This window comes from Strix uralensis, chromosome 33, assembly GCF_047716275.1.
Source record: "Strix uralensis isolate ZFMK-TIS-50842 chromosome 33, bStrUra1, whole genome shotgun sequence".
In the NCBI taxonomy this organism is placed as follows: domain Eukaryota; kingdom Metazoa; phylum Chordata; class Aves; order Strigiformes; family Strigidae; genus Strix; species Strix uralensis.
Window position 1 is genome coordinate 3,010,466 of NC_134004.1, and position 18,844 is coordinate 3,029,309.

The 18,844-nt window shown below is 72.4% G+C and overlaps 4 protein-coding genes across 7 annotated transcripts; 2 read left to right on the forward strand and 2 right to left on the reverse strand.

The window, feature by feature from the left end:
• Positions 1-75: 75 nt before the first annotated feature.
• On the forward strand, positions 76-3,949 carry RDH5 (retinol dehydrogenase 5). 3 transcript variants are annotated; one of them, XM_074853956.1, is made up of 5 exons: positions 76-394; positions 1,191-1,531; positions 2,524-2,782; positions 2,857-3,020; positions 3,627-3,949. In XM_074853956.1, exons 1-5 carry the CDS (start codon positions 168-170, stop codon positions 3,848-3,850), a joined length of 1,215 nt encoding a protein of 404 aa, XP_074710057.1. In that variant the 5' UTR covers positions 76-167; the 3' UTR covers positions 3,851-3,949. The 3 variants fall into 3 exon arrangements, with proteins under 3 accessions (XP_074710057.1, XP_074710058.1, XP_074710059.1); XM_074853957.1 differs by having other exon boundaries at positions 2,539-2,782; XM_074853958.1 differs by having other exon boundaries at positions 261-394; positions 1,210-1,531.
• Positions 3,950-4,612: 663 nt separating this feature from the next.
• On the reverse strand, positions 4,613-7,634 carry CD63 (CD63 molecule). Of its 2 annotated transcripts, none has more exons than XM_074853994.1 (8): positions 7,565-7,634; positions 7,238-7,311; positions 5,552-5,740; positions 5,396-5,470; positions 5,206-5,301; positions 4,968-5,111; positions 4,805-4,888; positions 4,613-4,699 (listed from the first exon to the last, which is right to left on the reverse strand). In XM_074853994.1, the coding sequence occupies exons 2-8, from the start codon at positions 7,301-7,303 to the stop codon at positions 4,634-4,636; spliced, it is 720 nt and encodes a 239-aa protein (XP_074710095.1). In that variant the 5' UTR covers positions 7,304-7,311; positions 7,565-7,634; the 3' UTR covers positions 4,613-4,633. The 2 variants fall into 2 exon arrangements, with proteins under 2 accessions (XP_074710095.1, XP_074710096.1); XM_074853995.1 differs by lacking the exon at positions 7,565-7,634 and adding an exon at positions 7,500-7,522.
• Positions 7,635-8,113: 479 nt separating this feature from the next.
• Positions 8,114-11,115, reverse strand: INPP1 (inositol polyphosphate-1-phosphatase). The gene is made up of 6 exons (XM_074853966.1): positions 10,561-11,115; positions 9,521-9,732; positions 9,381-9,441; positions 9,094-9,294; positions 8,829-9,003; positions 8,114-8,719 (listed from the first exon to the last, which is right to left on the reverse strand). Exons 2-6 carry the CDS (start codon positions 9,722-9,724, stop codon positions 8,200-8,202), a joined length of 1,161 nt encoding a protein of 386 aa, XP_074710067.1. The 5' UTR covers positions 9,725-9,732; positions 10,561-11,115; the 3' UTR covers positions 8,114-8,199.
• Positions 11,116-11,960: 845 nt separating this feature from the next.
• GDF11 (growth differentiation factor 11) lies at positions 11,961-17,945 on the forward strand. The gene is given in 4 exon segments (XM_074853970.1): positions 11,961-12,139; positions 12,141-12,435; positions 16,196-16,569; positions 17,364-17,945. Coding segments are annotated over 4 exon segments (1,104 nt in total). The 5' UTR covers positions 11,961-12,085; the 3' UTR covers positions 17,745-17,945.
• The last annotated feature ends 899 nt before the right edge of the window (positions 17,946-18,844 follow it).

Genomic DNA, 18,844 nt, shown 5'->3' on the forward strand with positions numbered 1-18,844 from the left:
GGACAAAAGGGCCCTTCTGGGCCAGGAGGGCTTTAATCCCCCGGGGGGCCCCCCCAGCTCCCAGCGCTGCCCCCCCCCAGCTCCAGGCGCTGGGAAGGGGACCCGGGGGGGGCTCTGTGGGCGCTGGAAGGGGTGGGGAGGGGTTTGCCCTCCCTCCCAGCTCCTCCATGGGGAGGGTCCCCCAACAAGGGGTGTCCCTGCACCCCCCCACATGCAAATCCCCCCCCCAAAGCTGCACCCAGCGCTGGGGGGGGGTCGGGGGGGGCTCAGCACACTGTGAACTTTGGCTGCGGGCTCTGCCCCAGCGCAGGGGGAGGAGCGGCCGCGGCCCCCCCCCCCCCGGCTCAGACGGTCGCAGCCGCCGCAGCGCCCGGAGCCCTCTGCCCCGCCGAAGGTAGGGGGGGGCTCCCCGCTGCACCCCAACACGGGTCGGGGGTGCCTGGCGGGGGGGGGGGCACAGCAGCCCCCACCATGGGGCTGCCCCACGGCCGCAGGGTGCGGTGAGATGAGTCTGTTGGGGCGGGGGGGGGCTGCTGCCTGTCCCCTGCCCTCACGCGGCTCTGGGGACCCACAGCGAAGAGGGGGTGTCCCCCCCCAGCCCTCCAAGACCCCCCCTCCCAGCCAGCACCCACTGTGGGGATCCTGACCCTCCCCCCAGACCCCCCAAACAGAACTGGGGTGTGGGGGGGACACACAGCCCCCCCAAAGGGCTTCCTTCCAGGAGGGGAGTGGGATGTGGGGGGGTCCCAGAGGCAGCGGTGGTGGTCACCTCCCCGTGCAGGGTGGGAGCAGAGGGTGGGCAGGAGGGGGGGTCGGGGCTAAGCTGGGGGGAGCAGCTGGGGGACCCCCCCTCGGTGCCACCCCACAGGCCCTGGGCACACAGGGGGGGGCATGGGGTGCTCACCCCCACCCCGGGGGGACAGAGACCACCACGTGGGGCCCCCGTGGCACGGACCAAGACCCCAAGTTGGGGTCAACCCTCAGCCCCCCCTTTTCCCACCCTCCACTTGGGGGGGGGGTCTGACCCCCATGGTGTGGGGCAGGACAGGGGATCTGGGGGTCCCCTGCACGGGGTGGGGGGCACAGGGCTGGACCGGGCGAGCGAAGAGCTTGGGCTCAACTCGGGGTGCAGAGGTTGATGTGGTTGGGGGGGGGGGACACGGCCCAGGACACCTGGGTTCCTCCCCCAGTGCCCCCCCGGCCCCCCAGGCCCCCGCCATGTGGCTGTACCTCTTACTGGTGGCGCTGGTCTGGGCGCTGGTCTGGCTGGTGCGGGACCGCCGGACCCTGCCCTGCGTCAAGGACAAACACGTCTTCATCACCGGCTGCGACAGCGGCTTCGGCAACCTGCTGGCGCGGCGGCTGGCCCGCCAGGGCTACCGGGTGCTGGCCGCTTGCCTGACCCAGGACGGGGCCGACGGCCTCCAGCGAGGCTGCTCCGGCCACCTCCGCACCACCCTGCTCGATGTCACCCGCTCCGAGAGCATCCGCCGGGCCGCTGAGTGGGTGCGGGCAGAGGTGGGCGAGAAAGGTGAGGGGGGCAGGATGGGACCAGAGAGGTGCTGGGGCCAGGATGGGACCCAGGAGATCAGGAGATGCTGGGGGGTCAGGATGGGACCCGGAGAGGTGCTGAGGGCAGGATAGGACCCAGAGGTACTGGAGGGCAGGATGGGACCCAGGAGATGCTGGGGGGTGGGACAGAGGTCCGGGGGAGGTGCTGAGGGGCAGAATGGGACACGGCAGGTGCTGGGGGGCAGGATGGGGTCCCAGAAAGGTACTGGGGGGAAGGATGGGACCCAGAGAGGTGCTGGGGGGTCAGGATGGGACCCAGAGAAGTGCTGGGGGGTGGGGCAGAGGTCCAGGGGAGGTGCTGAGGGGCAGAATGGGACATGGGATGTGCTGGGAGACAGGATGGGGTCCCAGGGGAGGTGCTGGGGGGGCAGGATGGGGCCCCAGAAAGGTACTGGGGGGCAGGATGGGACCCAGGAGACGCTGGGGGGTCAGGATGGGATCTGGGGAGGTACTGGGGGGTCAGGATGGGGTCCCAGGGGATTCTGGGGGGTGGGACAGGGGTCCAGGGGAGGTGCTGTGGGCTCAGGATGGGACCTGGGGAGGTACTGGGGGGTCAGGATGGGACCCAGGAGACGCTGGGGGGTCAGGATGCGACCCAGAAAGGTGCTGGGGGGGCAGGATGGGGTCCCAGGGGATGCTGGGGGGTGGGACAGGGGTCCAGGGGAGGTGCTGGGGGGACAGGATGGGACCCGGGGAGGTACTGGGGGGTCAGGATGGGACCCAGGAGACGCTGGGGGGTCAGGATGCGACCCAGAAAGGTGCTGGGGGGGCAGGATGGGGTCCCAGGGGATGCTGGGGGGTGGGACAGGGGTCCAGGGGAGGTGCTGGGGGGTCAGGATGGGACCCAGGAGACACTGGGGGGTCAGGATGGGACCCGGGGAGGTGCTGGGGGGGCAGGGCCACCAAGGAGGGGCCCGTGGCCGCCACCCCCTCCCGCCCCGCCCCCCCAAGGCCTCTTTGGGCTAGTGAACAACGCGGGGGTGGCCACCCCCATGGGCCCCACGGAGTGGATGGGCATCGAGGACTTCCGGCGGGTCATGGCCGTCAACGCCTTCGGCGCCATCGAGGTGACACTGGCGCTGCTGCCGCTGCTGCGCCGGGCGCGGGGCCGCGTGGTCAACACCTCCAGCGTGCTGGCCCGCGTGGCCGCCAACGGCGGCGGCTACTGCCCCTCCAAGTCCTGCCTCGAGGCCTTCTCCGACAGCCTGCGGTGGGTGCGGGACCCCCCCCCGTGTCACCGTGTGCCCCCCGCCCCGTGTCACCGTGTCCCCCCCCCCCCCCCAGGCGGGACATGTACCACTTCGGGGTGCGCGTGAGCATCGTGGAACCCGGCTTCTTCAAGACGGCGGCCACCGACCTGGCGGCCATCGAGGGGACCCTGCGGCGGCTCTGGGAGCGCCTGGCGCCCGCCACGCGCCTCAGCTACGGCGACGACTTCTTCTGCCAGTGTGCGTGGGGACCCCCCGACCCCCTGACCCCCCCCACCGCCTCAGCTGCCCCCCGACCCCCTGACCCCCCCACCACCTCAGCTGCCCCCTGACACCACCCCACACCCCCCGACCCCCCCCACTGCCTCAGCTGCCCCCCGACAACCCCCGACTCCCCCCCCCACCGCCTCAGCTGCCCCCCGACCCCCTGACCCCCCCCCACCGCCTCAGCTGCCCCCCGACATCCCCCCCCCACACCGCCTCAGCTGCCCCCCGACACCCCCCCGACCCCCTGACCCCCCCCACCGCCTCAGCTGCCCCCCAACACCCCCCCGACCCCCCCCCACCGCCTCAGCTGCCCCCCGACACCCTGACCCCCCCCACCACCTCAGCTGCCCCCTGACACCACCCCACACCCGCCGACCCCCCCCACTGCCTCAGCTGCCCCCCGACACCCCCCCGACCCCCCCCACCACCTCAGCTGCCCCCCGACACCCCCCGACTCCCCCCCCCACCGCCTCAGCTGCCCCCCGACACCCCCCCACCCCCTGACTCCCCCCCCCCCACCGCCTCAGCTGCCCCCCGACACGCCCCCCCCACCCCTTTCTCCTCCTCGCCCCCCCCCAGACCTGAAGGTGCAGCGGCTGATCATGAACTTCATGTGCGACGGGGACCTGAGCAAGGTGACGCGCTGCGTGGAGCACGCGCTGGGCGCCCGCCACCCGCGCACGCGCTACAGCGCCGGCTGGGACGCCAAGCTGCTCTGGCTGCCGGCCTCCTACCTGCCCGCCGCCATCGTCGACTTCGTCCTGGCCACCATCCTGCCCAAGCCGGCCCAGCGTGTCCGCTAGTCCACCCCCCCGCCGCCCCCCCCCCGGCACCCAAAAGGAGTTTTGAGCCCCCCCCCAGCCCCAACCCCGGTGCTGCAAATAAACCGCTGCCGAGGCAAAGCGGCTGCGCTCGCCCCTGAGGTGGCCCCGGGGCTGGATGGGGTCCCCGGGGGGGTTGGGGGGGTTGTGGTGGGGACCCCAGGCCCACTATAAGGTGTGTGTATGGGGGGGAACTTCCAGGGCCCCCCCCGCCTTGACGAGGACCCGCAGGGACGCCACCGCTGTCGCTGCCCAGCGCAGCCTCCGGTTGACGTGTCCCCGAGCCAAACCGGGGCCCCCCCAGCTGCCCCCCCAGCACCGGGGTGGGAGGGGGCTGCTCACACCAAGGCCATTCATGCTGCCCCCCCCCAACCCCCAACCCCATTGTTCCCAGTGAGCCCAGTCCCTCACTGGTGGGGAGGTTCCAGTCAATGGACCACCGGGGGCCCCATCCCACCCCCCCCCCGGCGGGCGCAGGGGGACACGTGGCTCTACAGAAGCTTTTCTTTTTATTTCCAAACCTGGGGACCCCCCCCGGGCCCCCACTGGCACATGGGGAGGGGTCCAGGGGCAGTGACCCCCCCCCCCCAGGGTGTGTGTGTGGGGGGGTGGTTTGGCACATGGGACCCTGCCCCGAGGAGCCTGCAGAGGGCAAGCGAGGCGGAGCAGCCCCCACGGCCCCCAGAGCCCCCCCCGGGTGGGAGTGGCGGGGGGGGGGGCGGGTAGGGAGAGCCGGGGGGGGGGCCACGGTGCTCGCTGGGGGGGCTACATGACCTCGTAGCCACTGCGGATGCCCTTCATCAGGCAGCAAGCGAAGATGATGCCCAGGATCTGGAAGGAGAAAGGGGAGGGGGTGACCCCCATCCTGCAGGGCCCCATATGGGGTGGGGGGGGTGTCAGCCCCACACCGGGGGGGGGCTCAGCCCCACGTCCCACCTCGAAGAAGGCGATGCCCAGCGCGACCGCGGCCACGACGAGGATGTTCTTCTTCATCCAGGCTTCGATGCTCTCGAGGCAGCCCTGGGGGAGCGGAGGGGCTCAGGGGGGGGCCGGACCCCCACGGCACAGCGCGGGGGGGGGGGCACGGGGGGGTCCTCACCTTCTCGTAGACGGTGGCGGGGCTGGGGCGGACGTTGCAGGACGTGGTGTTGACGCGGCAGCAGGACCGGGGCACCGTGTTGTTGACCTTGAACCGCTCGATGGTGGCCCAGTCCGTGTAGTTGTTGGCTCCGCAGCAAGTGAACTGCCAAGGAAAGTGGGGGGGGGGGACTCCAGGAGGTCGGGGGGGGGATCTGGGGCCAACACCCCCCCCCCCCCAGGACCCCCCCGTTACTCACATCCTTCTGGAGCTCGTCCACCGCCTCCGTCGAGGGTTTGTCCTCCCCGTACTTGCGCATCGCGTCCCACAGCCCCTCCTCCAGCACCGAGCGGACCTGGGGGGGGGGGGGGGGGGGGGGGTCAGAGAGGGGTTGGGGGGGGTCCCCAGCACCCAGGGGGGGTCCGCGCCCCCTCCCCACGCGTCCCCACCTTGTCCTTGAAGACGTATCCGGCGATGGCGGCGGCGATCTCCACGAGGAAGATGATGCTGAGCAGGACGGCGAACTGCGGGGGGACGGGGGGGGTCAGGGTGGTGGCAGGGGGGGTCAGGGCAGGGGGGGGGGGGGCACATTTCGGGGTGCTCACCGTGGTGACCATGCAGTAACTCTCCTTCCAGGCGCCGCAGCAGCCGAAGAAGGAGATGAAGAAGATGATGACGCCCAGCACCAGGATGGCGAGGGGGCTGCTGGAGGCCGAGGCCGTGCTGACCACCAGCGCCTTACCCAGGGCCACCTGGGCGTAGATGCCGATGGCGATGAGGGCCACGCCGCACACCTGGGGGGGGGCACAGAGAATTGGGGGGCACCCCACGGGGCAGGAACCCCCCCCCCCCCAGCCAACAGGGTGTGGGGGTGGTCACCCACAGCTGAGCATCCCCTGGAGGAGGCGGGGGGGTGTGAGCAGCTTTTGGGGTTTGGCCTCAAATTGGGGAGCCCCTTCGTGGGGGTGATGGGGGGGGGGGTTTCTCTGCCCCCCCCCAAGCCCAGCGGTGGTGGGAGGGGGGCCCTGGTCCTGCCCCACAGCGGGACACTCCCCAGCCCGGCTGCGGCGAGGGGGGGGCCGGGCTGGCGGCCGCGGGAACGCCGGGAAGTCCGGCCTTCCGGCCACGGCGAGAGGCCTCGGAGGGGGGGACACGGTGGGGGGGGCCAGGGGTGGATCGGGGGGTGCTGGGGCGGGGGGGGGCCACACCAGGCACAGGTTGTCCCAACGGGCCCCACTCCCACGGGAGCCAGGACACCCACAGCCCATCCCGGCGCTGGGGCAGCAGCGGGATAATCCTCGCCCCCCCCCCCCCCGCCCCGCCCCCAGCACCCCCCCACGAGTGGGGACCCCCCCCAGCCTCAGTTTCCCCCGGCCACCCCCCCCCCCCGGTGCCGCTGGCCCTGTTTGCTCGCTGGGTGTGGGTAAACAGAGTCCGGCCCGGCCGCCCGCTGCACAAACACTCGTGGTGGCGGGGGCCGGGGGGGCTGGCGCCGGTGTCCCCGTCATGTGTGTCCCCCCCCCGGCCCTCCAGGGGTGACTCAGCCCGGCAGGATCAGGGTGGGGACGGGGACAAGTCACTCCCTGCATGGGGGGCGGACAGGATGATGGCCGGAAAGGCGCCTGCCCCCCCCGCGTTGTGTGTCCCCCCCCCGCACCCCGCTACGGCCGTTGGGCTCCTTGAGCCTCTTTCTTCACCCCGACTTCCCCAAACCCGCGCCCGGCCCCACACGGGGACCCTGGCAGACAGGGGGGCCCGGGGGGGGGGGGGCCCGGCCACCCAGGGGATCCCCACCCTGACCTTCAGGCTCAGCTTCCCTCGGCCAGGGTGTGCCGGCCTCGCCCTGCCCAGCCTCGTTACCCCTGGAACCTACTGATGGCAGAGTGTGGCCATAACACTGCCCAGTGCCAGGCCTCGTCTAAAGTGGGCAGCTTCACCCCCCTGCCCCCCCCAGCACCCGCTGCAGCCCCCCCGGGCAGCAAAACACCCCCCATCCCCTCCCCCCCAGGGTCCTCATGACCCCCGACTCAAGGCCTGCAAGGGGGGGGGGGGGGGCAGCCGGTGTCAACGGGGCCGTATGGGGGGGAGGGAGCTGACGTCAGTGGGGGGGACAAGACGGGGGGGGCGGCTGCTGCCTGCCGTGGGGCTGGGGGGGGCGCGTCCCCGACGGGGAAGGGCCGGTCTGCCGGCCCCGGGCCCCCCTCCCGGTCCCCCCCGGTCCCCCCCGGTCCCCTCCCGGTCCCCCCCGGTCCCCCCCGGTCCCGTCTCGGTCCCCCCCGGTCCCCACTCACCCAGAAGATGAAGTTGAAGACGAAGACCAGGAACTTCACACATTTCATCCCGCCCTCGACCGCCATGGCCCGTCCTGCGAGAGCCGCCGCCTCAGCCCCGGCCCCGCGCCCGGTCCCGAGCCCCGCACGGCCCGGCCCCGCTCCCGGCCCCCACCCCGCTCCCGGTGCCGCTCCCCCGCCCGGGTCCCCCCGTCCTGGGCCCCGCCCCGCTCCCGCTGCCCGAGCCCCGGCGTCCCGGGACCGCTCCCCGTGCGCTCCCCACCGGGTTCCGCTCCCGGTGCCGCTCCCGGTGCCGTCACCGCTCCCCCCCCCGCCCCGGGCGCTCACCGGCGCCGCCGCTCCGCCGCCCGCTCCGCGATCATGTGACGGGGCCGGGGCGAGTCAACAGGCAGCCCCGGTCCCGCCCCGGTCCCGCCCCGGCCCCCCCCCGCCGCCGCCGCCCCGCCCCGTCCCGGGGCACCACAGACACGCGGGTGCGAGGGACCCTTTAATGGTGGCCGACATGGGGGGGTCGCGCCGGGGGGGTCCCGGAGCCCAGAGCTCCCACCCTGCCCCACACCCCGCGGCCCCACGTCTGGGGGGGTCCCGGCCACCCCCTGTCCCGGGGACCCGCCCCCCGGGGTGTCGTGGTCCTTGGTCCTGGTCACCCTGAGTCTGCGCCCGGGGTCCCACCCACCCCAAACCCTGCACCCTGGGGTCCTGGTCACCCCGTGTCCTGCACCCCAATATCCCTGACACCCTATACCCTTCACCCGTGGGTCCTGATCACCCCATAATCTGCACCCCGGGGTCCCACCCCCCCCGTGCCCTGCACCCTGGGGTCCCCGTCACCCCATACCCTGCACCCCAACGTCCCACCCACCCCATACCCTGCACCTCAGAGTCCCACCCACCTCCTCCTCTTCACCCGGGGGTCCCGGTCACCCCAAACCCTGCACCCCGAGGTCCCGGCCGCCGCGGGCTCAGAGCCCCGGCACGGTGGCCAGCGCGGCCAGCACGGCCTCCAGGTGCTGGGGGTGCGCGTAGGCCACGAGGCCGCCCCGGTTTGCCCAACGCTCGGCCCCCGCCGCCCCCTCCGCCGGGCGGTTATAGACCAGCTCGGGGGGCGGCCCGGTGTCACCCGCTCGCCGCGCCCGCAGGGCCCCCGCCAGGGCCACCACGCCCCCGCCCAGGGCCCGCAGGATGGCGTGGGGGGCACAAGCGTCCCAGGCGAAGGTGCTGCCCTCGGAGAGGACGTAGGCGTCCGCCAAGCCCAGGATGACGCAGAGCATCTTGTAGCCGGCGCCGGCGGCGAAGCGCAGGCCGTCCCCGTCCCCGTCCCCGTCCCCGTCCCCGCAGAGGGGGCCCAGGGCCGCCCGCACCGGCCCCCCCTCCGCCCGGCTCAGCACCAGGCGGGGCGCGGGGCGCGGCGGCGGCGGGGGGCTCAGCGAGCACAGCCGCGTGTCCCCGTACGCGACGCCCCAGTGGTACCTCCCCTGCCACCTGCGGGGACACGGGGGCGCTGAGCACAGACACCCCCCTCCTTTTCCCCGTCACCGGGGGCCAGGATCAGGCCGTGCCCCCCGTCCCGGTGCCGCCGCGGTGCCGGTACCTGCGGGTCAGGGGGTCGCGGCGGAAGAAGGGCTCGTTGATGACGCCCAGCACGGGGCAGCCCGTGTGCCGGTCGTAGGCCCCGATGAGCACCAGCGCCGAGCTCAGCCCCCCCGGGGCGATGCCGCCGACGGGGGCCACGTCCTCGCGCCCGCCGATGTACTCGTTGGTGGAGTCTGCGGGCGCAGCCGAAGTCACCGCGGCTCAGCCGCCGGCGTGTGTGGCCGGGGGGGTCCCCACCCCGCCCTCTCCCCGCACCCCCTCACCGATGGGGTCTATCCAGACGGCCAGGTCCTGGGGGGGGATGCTGAGCGCCGCGCCGGCCACCTCCACGTCACCCAGCGCCACGTCCCGGTGCACGGCGGCCGCCAGCAGCTCGGCAGCCGCCCGCTCGGGCTCCAGCACGGAGAGCAGCAGGGCCGCCGTGTCCCCCGGCGTGGCGCACACCCGCACCGTCACCGTCTCCCCTGCCAGCACCCCGGCCTCAGCGTTGGGGTGCAGGGGGGGTGTCCCCCAGCTCCGCTGCTCCCCCCCCCCCCTCCGCGGGACTCACCCTGCGCGTTCCTGAACTCGTTGGACTCTTCGCCGTGGATGTGGCCCTGCAGCTCAGGGAACTGGGGGGGGACGGGGCAGCTCAGCGTGGCGCAGGGGGACACGGGGGCACCGCGGGGGCCCCCCCAGCCCGTCCCCTACCTCCTTGCCCAGGTCGTGCTTGATGACCTCCTGGATGAGGACGTCCGCCAGCGTCTTGAAGTCCTGCAGGAACCTCCTGTTCCTGTCGGGCCCCGTCTTCTCGGCCACCAGCAGCTGGAAGAGGGGCTCCTCGTGCCGGCACAGCCGGGCGATGTGCGCCGCCTTCTCCGAGACCCCCACCAGCGCCTGCAGCAGCCCCGCCATGGCCGGGGCTGGGGGGGCCGCGGCGCTCAGGGGGGGCCCGGCCACCTCCCCGCGCCCCGCGTGGTCCCACGGCCCCAGCCCCCCCGCGCCCTGCCTGTAATTGCCGGGTGCAGGCAGCAGACAGGGCCGCATCCTGCCCGGCGCTGTCCCCAGGGTGGGGACGTGGCTAAAATTATCCTGCCCAGCTGCCAGGGGGTGGGGACATGGACGTGGGGATGTGGGGACATGGGGACATGGACATGGGGGCCTGGAATGTGGGGACGGGATGTGGGGACGTGGATGTGGAGATGTAGCGATGTGGGGACGTGGACATGGGGGTCTGGGACGTGGGGACATGGGGACATGGGGGTCTGGGGACGTGGACATGGAGACGTGGACGTAGGGACGTGGGGATGTGGGGACACAGGGATGTGAATGTGGGGACGTGAAAGGGGACACGTGGAGACATGGGGATGGGGACGTGGGGACGTGGGGGGTGTGGGGACACGGGGACACGCGGATGTGGGGACGTGGGACAGGGACACGGGGACGTGGGGCTGTGCCCAGCCAAGGACGTGGCCCCACTGTGGGGTCCCCGCGCGGGGGGGGACTGTCCCGCGTGGAGGACGCAGCAGCCAGGGCTGGGGGGTCCCCGCTGCACCCCCGGAGATGTGGGGGGTGTCGGGGCCGCGCCCCCCCCCGCCCCAGCAGCGCGTCCCCCGCCGCGATGCCCCGCGGGGGGACCCCCACCCCCGGGCCGCCCCCACGCGCGGGACGCCCTCCCCTGTCGTTCCCCCCCTCTGCGGCGCCTCCGGGGGGACCCCGGGCCCCCGCCCGCCCCCCCGCGTTGCCGTTACCGGGGCCGGTGCCGCTGACAGCTCCTGCGGGGCGGCCCGGGGGCGGGGCCGGTGGCGACACGTCACGCCGCCGCCTTAACCCCTTCGGGCCCGAGCGCGGGGGGGGACACACGACACCCAGGCGTCCGGGGGACCCCGGTGCGTGGAGGGGGGACAGGGGGACACGACGACAACACAACACCCGGTGTCGGGGCTCCGAGCGCCGCCTCCTCCTTCCGCTTCTCCCCCCTGCGGCTTCCGGGGCGCCGGTGACACCGGGGCGCGGCGACGTCACCGCCGAAGGGGACCCCCGCCCCGCACCGGTACCGGGAGGGGGTGAGGGAGGTAACGGCGGGGTCTCCCCACCTCCGGACACCCCCCCCGTCGCCTCCCCGGGGGCTGCCGGTGCCGCCCCGCGCCGCGAGGTGTCGCTCTCGTCCCGGCGCTGCCTCTCGCTCCGGTTTTTTACCGGCGCCGGTGTGGACGCGCGGGCTCCGGAACGGCGGCGCGGCGCCCCCTGGCGGGATGCGGTTGCGCCACAGGCCCACCGGGAAGGGGCGGGGGAGGGGGGGAACGGGACCGCTCCCTCGCCGTACCGGGACACCCCCCCCCCTCCTCCCCACTTTCCCTTTCCCGGGTCCCACCGTTTGACCGGCCCCCCCCTCCTCCGCCGCCTCCCGGGAGCGGTACCGGCGCGGCCCCGGTGCCACGGGCGCGGCCGCGCCTCCCTCTTGCCCTCTCCATGGTTCTGATGGGGTCGGCACCGGGGAGCGGCGCGGGGGGGGGGGTCCGAGGACTCCTCCGGGGGCGGTTGAGGACACCGGACCGGGAGGGGAGGGGGACCGGGGCGGCTGCGTGGCCCGGAGGAGGCGGGGGGGGGGGGGGGGGATGCTGATGCGGAGACGCGGGATGGAGCCACCGGGACGCGCAATCCCCGGTCCACGGCGGCGGCGGGACCCAACTCCCGGAGCTCTCCCGGCCCCGCCGCACTTGCCGGGAGTTGGGTCCCGGCGCGTCGCCCCCGCCACAACCGGAGCGGCGGCGGCCGGGAGGCGGGGGGGGGTGTCGGACCGAGCCGGGCAGCATGCGGCGGCGGCGGGGCCGTTCCCGGTGCTCGGGGGGCCGGCGGCGGCTGGTGCCAAGCCCCTGCCAGAAACCTCTTTTGTGCGCCCGCAGCCAATCAAGGCCGCTGACGACACACTTCTCTTGGGGTATAAAACCCCGGGGCCGCCGCTACCGCCGCTTTTTTTTCTTTCCCCCCCCCCCTTCACCCCCCCCCCGGTCCCTCACCGCCCCCCGCTTCCCCGCCCCCGCCACCGTTACCGCCTTCCCCCCGTTCCGCGCCCCTTAGCGCGTTGCGGTGGAAGCGCGGCGGGGGGGGGCGGCGGCGGCGGGCCCCGGCGGGGAAAGGTGGTGGTGGTTTGTTTTTTGGGTTTGGTTTGTTTTGGTTGGTTTTTTTGTTGTGGGGTTTGTTTTTGTTTTTTTTTTCTTTTTGCTTTGGTTTTGTTGGGTTTTTTTGTTTTTTTTTTTTTTTTCCCCCCCCGGTATGGCCCCGGTGTTGCTGTGCTTGTTGGCGCTGGTGGTGGCGGGGGGGGGGGGGGTTGGAAGCGCAGCCCCCCGCCTCCGAGCCCGCCTGCCCCGTGTGTCTCTGGCGGCGGCACAGCAAGGAGCTGCGGCTGGAGAGCATCAAGTCGCAGATCCTGAGCAAGCTGCGGCTGAAGGAAGCGCCCAACATCACCCGGGAGGTGGTGAAGCAGCTGCTGCCCAAGGCCCCCCCGCTCCAGCAGCTCCTCGACCTCCACGACTTCCAGGGGGACTCGCTGCAGCACGACGAGTACCTGGAGGAGGACGAGTACCACGCCACCACCGAGACCGTCATCAGCATGGCCCAGGAAAGTCAGTGCCGCCTTTGTTCCGCCCCGCCGCCGCTGCAAACTTCGCCGGCGGACTCCCCCCCCCCACCCCCGGGGCCCGGCTTTCCCCCCCTTTCCCTTCTCCGGTTCCCCCCACCCCGCTCCCTACACCGGCCTCGTCCCGTGCGGCGACAGGCACCGGCCCTCCGGGGCTCCCCCGGGTCCCCTCGGGGTGTCCCCTCATGCCCCCCCACCCCCCGGTACCCCCCGGGCTCTTCCCGGGGCTCCCCGGTCCGGCCCGCAGCCCCCCCCCGAGCCCCCCCCTCCGCCTCCGGGTGGCTCCGTGCGAGTCCCGGGGGACGCACCGCGCCTCGGGGGACACGGGGACACACACGGGGACACACACGGGGACACGGGGACGGGACAGCCTGGCTGGCAGCTGGTGCGGGGCACCGGGAACGGGGAGACGGGACTGGGAACAGCCACTGGGTGCTGGGACCCGGTAGCGGTTACTGGGAGCGGGGACTGGGACTTGGCGCTGGGGACTGGGACTGGGCGCTGGCACCAGTGAGTACTGGGACTGGGCGCTGGCAGGCGGCACCAGGACCCGGCGCTGGCACCGACAGTGGTGCTGGGTACTGGGACTCAGCACCAGCACTGGGACCTGGCACTGGGGACTGGGACTGGGCACCAGCACTGGGACGGGACTGGGAGCACTGGGCAGGTGACACGGTGACCTCCCGGTCCCCAGGGCCCTGCCAGGCAGCGGGTGCCAGCGCTCGCCTCCTGCCGCGGCACGTGGCAGGGTGACAGCAGGGTGACAGCAGGGTGACGATAGGGTGACAGCAGGGTGACGGCGGGGTGACAGCGGGGTGACAGCGGGGTGACAGCGGGGCGACGGTGGGGCGCGCTGGGGACAGGCGGGCACCCGCCTCCCAGGCCTGCGAGGGGCTGCGAGGGGTCCCCGGCGGGACGGCGGGGAGGGGACGGGGCGCGGGGGCTTCGCTGCGCCGGGGCTCTGTCCGTCCGTCCGTCCGTCCGTCTGGGGGCGAGCAGGGGGCGAGCGGACGGGGCTCGGGGGGCAGCTGCGCCCCGCACCCCCCCGTGCCTCAGTTTCCCCCCGGTGCCAGCGCGGGGACACGGGGCCGGCCCCGGCTCCACCTGCTCCGGCGGCGGGAGGAGGCTGCGGGACCCCCGGGGTGCGGGGGGGGGGAGCGGGACCTCCGGGGAGCGGGGCCGGGGGGGCCGGGTGCGAAGGGCGAGCGGAAGGGAGGGAAGTGTGAGGCGCTGTCGTCCCCCCCCCCGCAGCCCCCCGACGAATTTCCTTCCCAGGCATTAATAGACTCGGGCGGCTTTGAAATTTTATTACCCATAAAATTGACAACACGCTGGGGTTTTCCTCCCTGCGCCGCGTTAACGCTCGCTGCCCCCGGCCCCCCCTCCTGCCCCTTAACAGCTCGGGGGCCCCCAAAATAAATACCAGAGGGCGGCCCCTCCTCCCGGCCGGGCCCCGCACGGCCCCGCTCTGGGGGTCCCGCAGCCCCCCGGCCCCGCAGCCGGATGCGCCGCGGGGTCCGGCCTCCCCCGGCCGCGGCCGCTCCGTTATTATTATGATTTTTTCCTCCCTCCTCGCCCCCCCCGTGGCAATTGTGTGGGGTTTTATGGTTCCTGAACAGGAGGAGGGAAAGGGCTTTATAGGCGGCAGAGCCATAAAGCTCTCGGGTTCCCCCCGGCCGCCCCCCCCACCCCCCCCATTAATCCCAAGCCACCACCCCCAGCACCCCCCACCCCCCCGGTTTTTTTTTTAACTGCAGAAGGAACCCGGGAAGGTTAATTGGGTCCTAAACCCATTTAGGGGCTACCCGTGACCCCCTGCGACCTGTGGGGTGGAGGGAGCTTAATGAGGGGCGATGGGGGGCCGGGCACGGGCCGGGGGGGCCGCCCTGCCGCTTGCTGCCCCGCCGGGGCCGGAGCCGCTCAAGGTCAGCGGGACGTGACACGGGGACACGGGGGGGACACGGCAGAGCCACCGCTGGCACGTGGCACCTCGGGGCATCGGGGGGTCCCCGGGGTGCCCGGGTCTGGGGCGGGGGGGGTGTCTCTGCTCCCCTGCAGCAAGCGAGGGGTTAACGGGGCAGAGGTGGGAGCCCCAAATCCGGCCCCGGTGGGAACAAAGAGCAGAGGGGGGGGCTCGGGGCCGCCCCCCTCCCGGCACATACTCAGCTGTGACCGATGTCCCGGTAACCTTTATCCCCCGTTGCCGGAGCGACGGGACGAGCATCCTGGCACCGCCGCAGCCCCGTGCCAGGAGCAGCCAGCGTGGCACAGCCCCCACGCCCAGACCCCCCCCCGGGCCCCCCAGGCCCTCCTCTCGCCCCCAGGGCCCCCGGTGGCCCCCGGGATGCCAGTCGGAGTCACAGAGGGGCAGCGGTGCTGCCGGTGCTGCCGGTGCCGCGGCGGCGAGGGGCTTCGGTGGCAGCTTTCGGGGACCTGCACCGGCTCCGGCGCTGCTTTGGCGTCTCCCACCTGGAGACCCTACAAAAACACCCCCCCCGGTGCCGTCCGCGGCCACGGCCCCTGCGGCAAACCGGCACCGCGGCCCCCAAGGCCACCCAGGACCTCCCCGCAGGGTCACAGGGGACCCAGAGCCCCTTGAGGTGGCCACCGGCCCAGGCTGGGACGACGTCCCACTGGTGACGGGTGGCAAAGCCCCCGCCAAGGGGCTGGGGGGCACAACCTGCCCCAGCTTGGGAGCCCGGGGGGGGGGTGGCCAGCGCGGCTTCGAGGGGACAGACAGTGCGGGAAGGGGGGGGAAATGCTCCCCGGGCGGGTCCCCGGGGGAGCGCGGGTTTAATCGGGGGCTTGTGCGCAGCAAATTGCTGGGAGGGGTTTGGGCGGCCGGCGCCCGCGGCCCCCCAGCCCCTGTCACTTTGGTTTATGTGCGGCGCGGCGGGGGGCTGGATGGCATTCCCGGGGCTGCGGCCGGTGTCGTGACCCCCATGTGTTCGGGGAGGCCTCGCGCGCAGCAAATGGCCCCGCGCTGCAGCTGGGTGCTATTAAACCTGACCGGTGCGTGGCAGGGGGAGGGGGCTGCGTGAGGGCGGGGGGGGGGGAAATTCCCAGCTCAATTTGACACAGATGTTCGCCGAGCAGGGAGGGCCGGCGTGGGGCCGGCTCCAGCCGGGGTGCTGCCGTGGGGCGGGGGGGAGGGAACCCCAGGGGTGCTCGGGCTGCAGACGCTCGGGGTTGTTGTCCCAGCGGGGTGGGTGTCCCCGTCCCTGCGGTGGCCGCTGGCCTCCAGCGTCTCCGAGAGCATCATCCCGGGCATGACCCGAAGTGTGGGGGGGCTGCCCCGAGAAGAGGCCTGGGGAGGGTGGGAGGCGGGAGGTGGGTGTCCTCTGGGACGTGGACCCGCCGCTGGTGGTACCCAGCTGGGTGCCATGGACCCTCCTCGGGGCTTTGCTGTGGCCCCGGGGCTACCGAGCCCCACCCTGTGCTGGGAAGTGGCTGCCCTGGAGCAGGTGCTGCAGGGCCGGACCCCCCCACACCCCGCTCAGCCCGACCTCGCTCAGCGGGGGGCTCGGTCCCCACAGCCCCCGTGGGGGCTCATGAATCCCCGGTGACATGGGGTCAGGGGGCAGCCGGGGACCTTATTGCCAATGGAGGGGCAATGACCCCCAGGGCGGCCTCTGACCCGACCTTCAACTCCTAACGACCGAGGAGGAGCTGGCCCCGACGGAGGAGGGAGGTTGGGCGCAGGGGGGGGTCCCGGGGCCGGCCCTGACACCTCCTTCCTCCCACAGCGGACCCCGTGGTGCAGATCGAGGGCAACCCCCATTGCTGCTTCTTCAACTTCAGCCCCAAGATCATGTTCACCAAGGTGGTGAAGGCGCAGCTGTGGGTGTACCTGCGGCCCGTGCAGCACACCTCCACCGTCTACCTGCAGATCCTCCGCCTGAAGCCGGTGACGGAGGAAGGCAGCCGCCACATCCGCATCCGCTCCCTCAAGATCGACCTCAACTCCCGCATCGGGCACTGGCAGAGCATCGACTTCAAGCACGTGCTGCAGAACTGGTTCAAGCAGCCGCAGAACAACTGGGGCATCGAGATCAACGCCTTCGACCCCAACGGCAACGACCTGGCCGTCACCTCGCTGGGACCCGGGGCCGAAGGGCTGGTAGGTGGCTGGGGGGGGGGGGGGGGCGGGGGGTGCCCGGCTTGGGGTCCCCCAGGGGTCGGTGGGGCATCGCGGTGGCCCTGGTGCTCAGCTGGGCACAGGGTTCCCAGCCAGTCCTGGGCAACAGGAGGGCAACGGGAGGGCAACCGGGATGGGCATGGGAGGGTGCAGCTCTGTGGGGGTGGTGACAGCTCTGTGGGGACAGTCACAGCTCCGTGGGCACAGTGACAACTCCATGGAGACAGTGACAGCTCCGTGGGGCTGGTCATAGCTCCGTGGGGACAGTCACAGCTCCGTGGGGACAGTCACAGCTCCGTGGGGACACTGACAGCCCCACGGGTCCAGCCACAGCTCCACAAGACTGGTCACATCTCTGTGGAGCCAGTGATGGCTCCATGGGGCTGGTCACAGTTTTGTGGGGACAGTGACAGCTCCGTGGGGGACAATGACACTCCCATGGGGCTGGTGACACCCCTGTGGGGCCAGTGACAGCTCTGTGAGGCCAGTTATGGCTCCACAGGGATGGTCACAGCTCTGTGGGACCAGTTACAGCTGCGTGGGACTGGTAAAACTTCCATGGGGCTGGGGACACCCCTGTGGGGCTGGTGACACCTCGATGGGGCTGGTGACACCTTGATGGGGCTGGTGGCAGCTCTGTGGGGCCATGTGGGACCCAGGGAGGAGCCGGGGTGCTGGGACCCATGGGGCGATGGGACCTGTGGGGCGATGGGCCGGTGGGTCAGTGCGTGGGGCTCACGTCCCCGTCCCTGTCCCCCCGCCCCGTCTCCCCCCAGCACCCCTTCATGGAGCTGCGGGTGCTGGAGAACAACAAGCGCTCGCGGCGGAACCTGGGGCTGGACTGCGACGAGCACTCGACCGAGTCGCGCTGCTGCCGCTACCCCCTGACCGTCGACTTCGAGGCCTTCGGCTGGGACTGGATTATCGCCCCCAAGAGATACAAAGCCAACTACTGCTCGGGGCAGTGCGAGTACATGTTCATGCAGAAGTACCCCCACACCCACCTGGTGCAACAGGCCAACCCCCGGGGCTCGGCGGGGCCCTGCTGCACCCCCACCAAGATGTCCCCCATCAACATGCTCTACTTCAACGACAAACAGCAAATCATCTACGGCAAGATCCCGGGCATGGTGGTTGACAGATGCGGATGCTCTTAGAGCCCGGCTGGTGCTGCCCCTCCGACCCGCGCCCCGCTCCACCAACAAACTCCTCTTTCCTTCCGCTGTTTTTCTTTTTGTTTTTCTTTTTTTTTTTTATTTTTGGTTGGTTTTCGTTTTTAAGACAAATACAAAGAACAAGCGTTGAAATTCCTTCGGATGTTGGGGGAAGAGAGAGAGAGAGAGAGAGAGAGAGAGAGAGAGAGAGAAAAGAAAAATCCCACGGAGAAAACGCTGCACCAAACCCGCGCTTCGACATGCATTGTGCAATAAAGCAACCGGACGGAGAAGGGAAGGGGCAGCCGGGACCCCCAGCGGCACCCGCGGCAGCACGGCGCGGTGCGGCGCGGCTTCACCGGACGGCCCCGGCTCAACGGCGACGGGGAAAGGAGGAGGCCGAGCGGACCCCACATCTCCCCGCGCTTCTGGAGTGGCACTGGGGATGGGGACGTCCCCACCTGCCCGCCCCGCGGCCGAGGTGACATCCGAGGGCAGGTGGCCCCATCCCCGGGCAACCGATGGCCCCGTGGCCGCAGCCCCGCTCCGGGCGCTCGGCGGGAGCGAGGACGGCAGGATCCGACAGCGGGACCCCCGGGACGGGGCGGCTGGGCCACGCGAGCGCCGGCGGCAGCTCTGGCCCGGGAGGAAACCGTCTCCCTTCTTTAATTTATTTATTTATTAATCACCCTCCCGGCCGGCGCTTTGCTGCAGGAAGCCCCCGCTTGCCCTGGTCCCTCCCTTCACGCCGCCGGCCCCGGCCCGACGCCCACAACCCGACGGCGGGGACGGCTCTGGAGGGGCTGCTCCAGCCCGGAGGCCCCCGGGGAGCGTCCGGCAGCGTCCCCGGGCACGGACGGCTCGAGGGCAACGGAGCTGCCGCCCGCGCCTCGGACCCGGCCCTGGCGCTGCCGGCAGGACGGCGACGCTCGCCCCGGTGCTCCCCCCCCGGTGCTCAGGGGGTCGCCTCCGGCGGGTGGCCCGGGCTTATCCGGAGGCGGCACCGGCCAGAATTGGACGGAGGCCGCGGCTGGGGAGAAATTCCGCTTACGCGGCAGATTCGCCTCCCCCTGCCCTCGGCGTTTGGATTATTTTCGCGTGAG

Coding starts and splice junctions, on each gene's coding strand:
- INPP1 (XM_074853966.1), bottom strand. CDS start 9,724: ATGGCGGGGCTGCTGCAGGCGCTGGTGGGGGTCTCGGAGAAGGCGGCG. Junction 9,442..9,520: donor AGCACGACCTGGGCAAGGAG/GTAGGGGACGGG, acceptor GTCCCCCCCCAG/TTCCCTGAGCTGCAGGGCCA. Junction 9,004..9,093: donor CGTCTGGATAGACCCCATCG/GTGAGGGGGTGC, acceptor CTGCGCCCGCAG/ACTCCACCAACGAGTACATC.
- CD63 (XM_074853994.1), bottom strand. CDS start 7,303: ATGGCGGTCGAGGGCGGGATGAAATGTGTGAAGTTCCTGGTCTTCGTC. Junction 5,302..5,395: donor GATACGTCTTCAAGGACAAG/GTGGGGACGCGT, acceptor CCCCCCCCCCAG/GTCCGCTCGGTGCTGGAGGA. Junction 4,889..4,967: donor CCGCCACCGTCTACGAGAAG/GTGAGGACCCCC, acceptor CCGCTCCCCCAG/GGCTGCCTCGAGAGCATCGA.
- RDH5 (XM_074853956.1), top strand. CDS start 168: ATGGGGAGGGTCCCCCAACAAGGGGTGTCCCTGCACCCCCCCACATGC. Junction 395..1,190: donor AGCCCTCTGCCCCGCCGAAG/GTAGGGGGGGGC, acceptor TTCCTCCCCCAG/TGCCCCCCCGGCCCCCCAGG. Junction 3,021..3,626: donor CGACGACTTCTTCTGCCAGT/GTGCGTGGGGAC, acceptor GCCCCCCCCCAG/ACCTGAAGGTGCAGCGGCTG.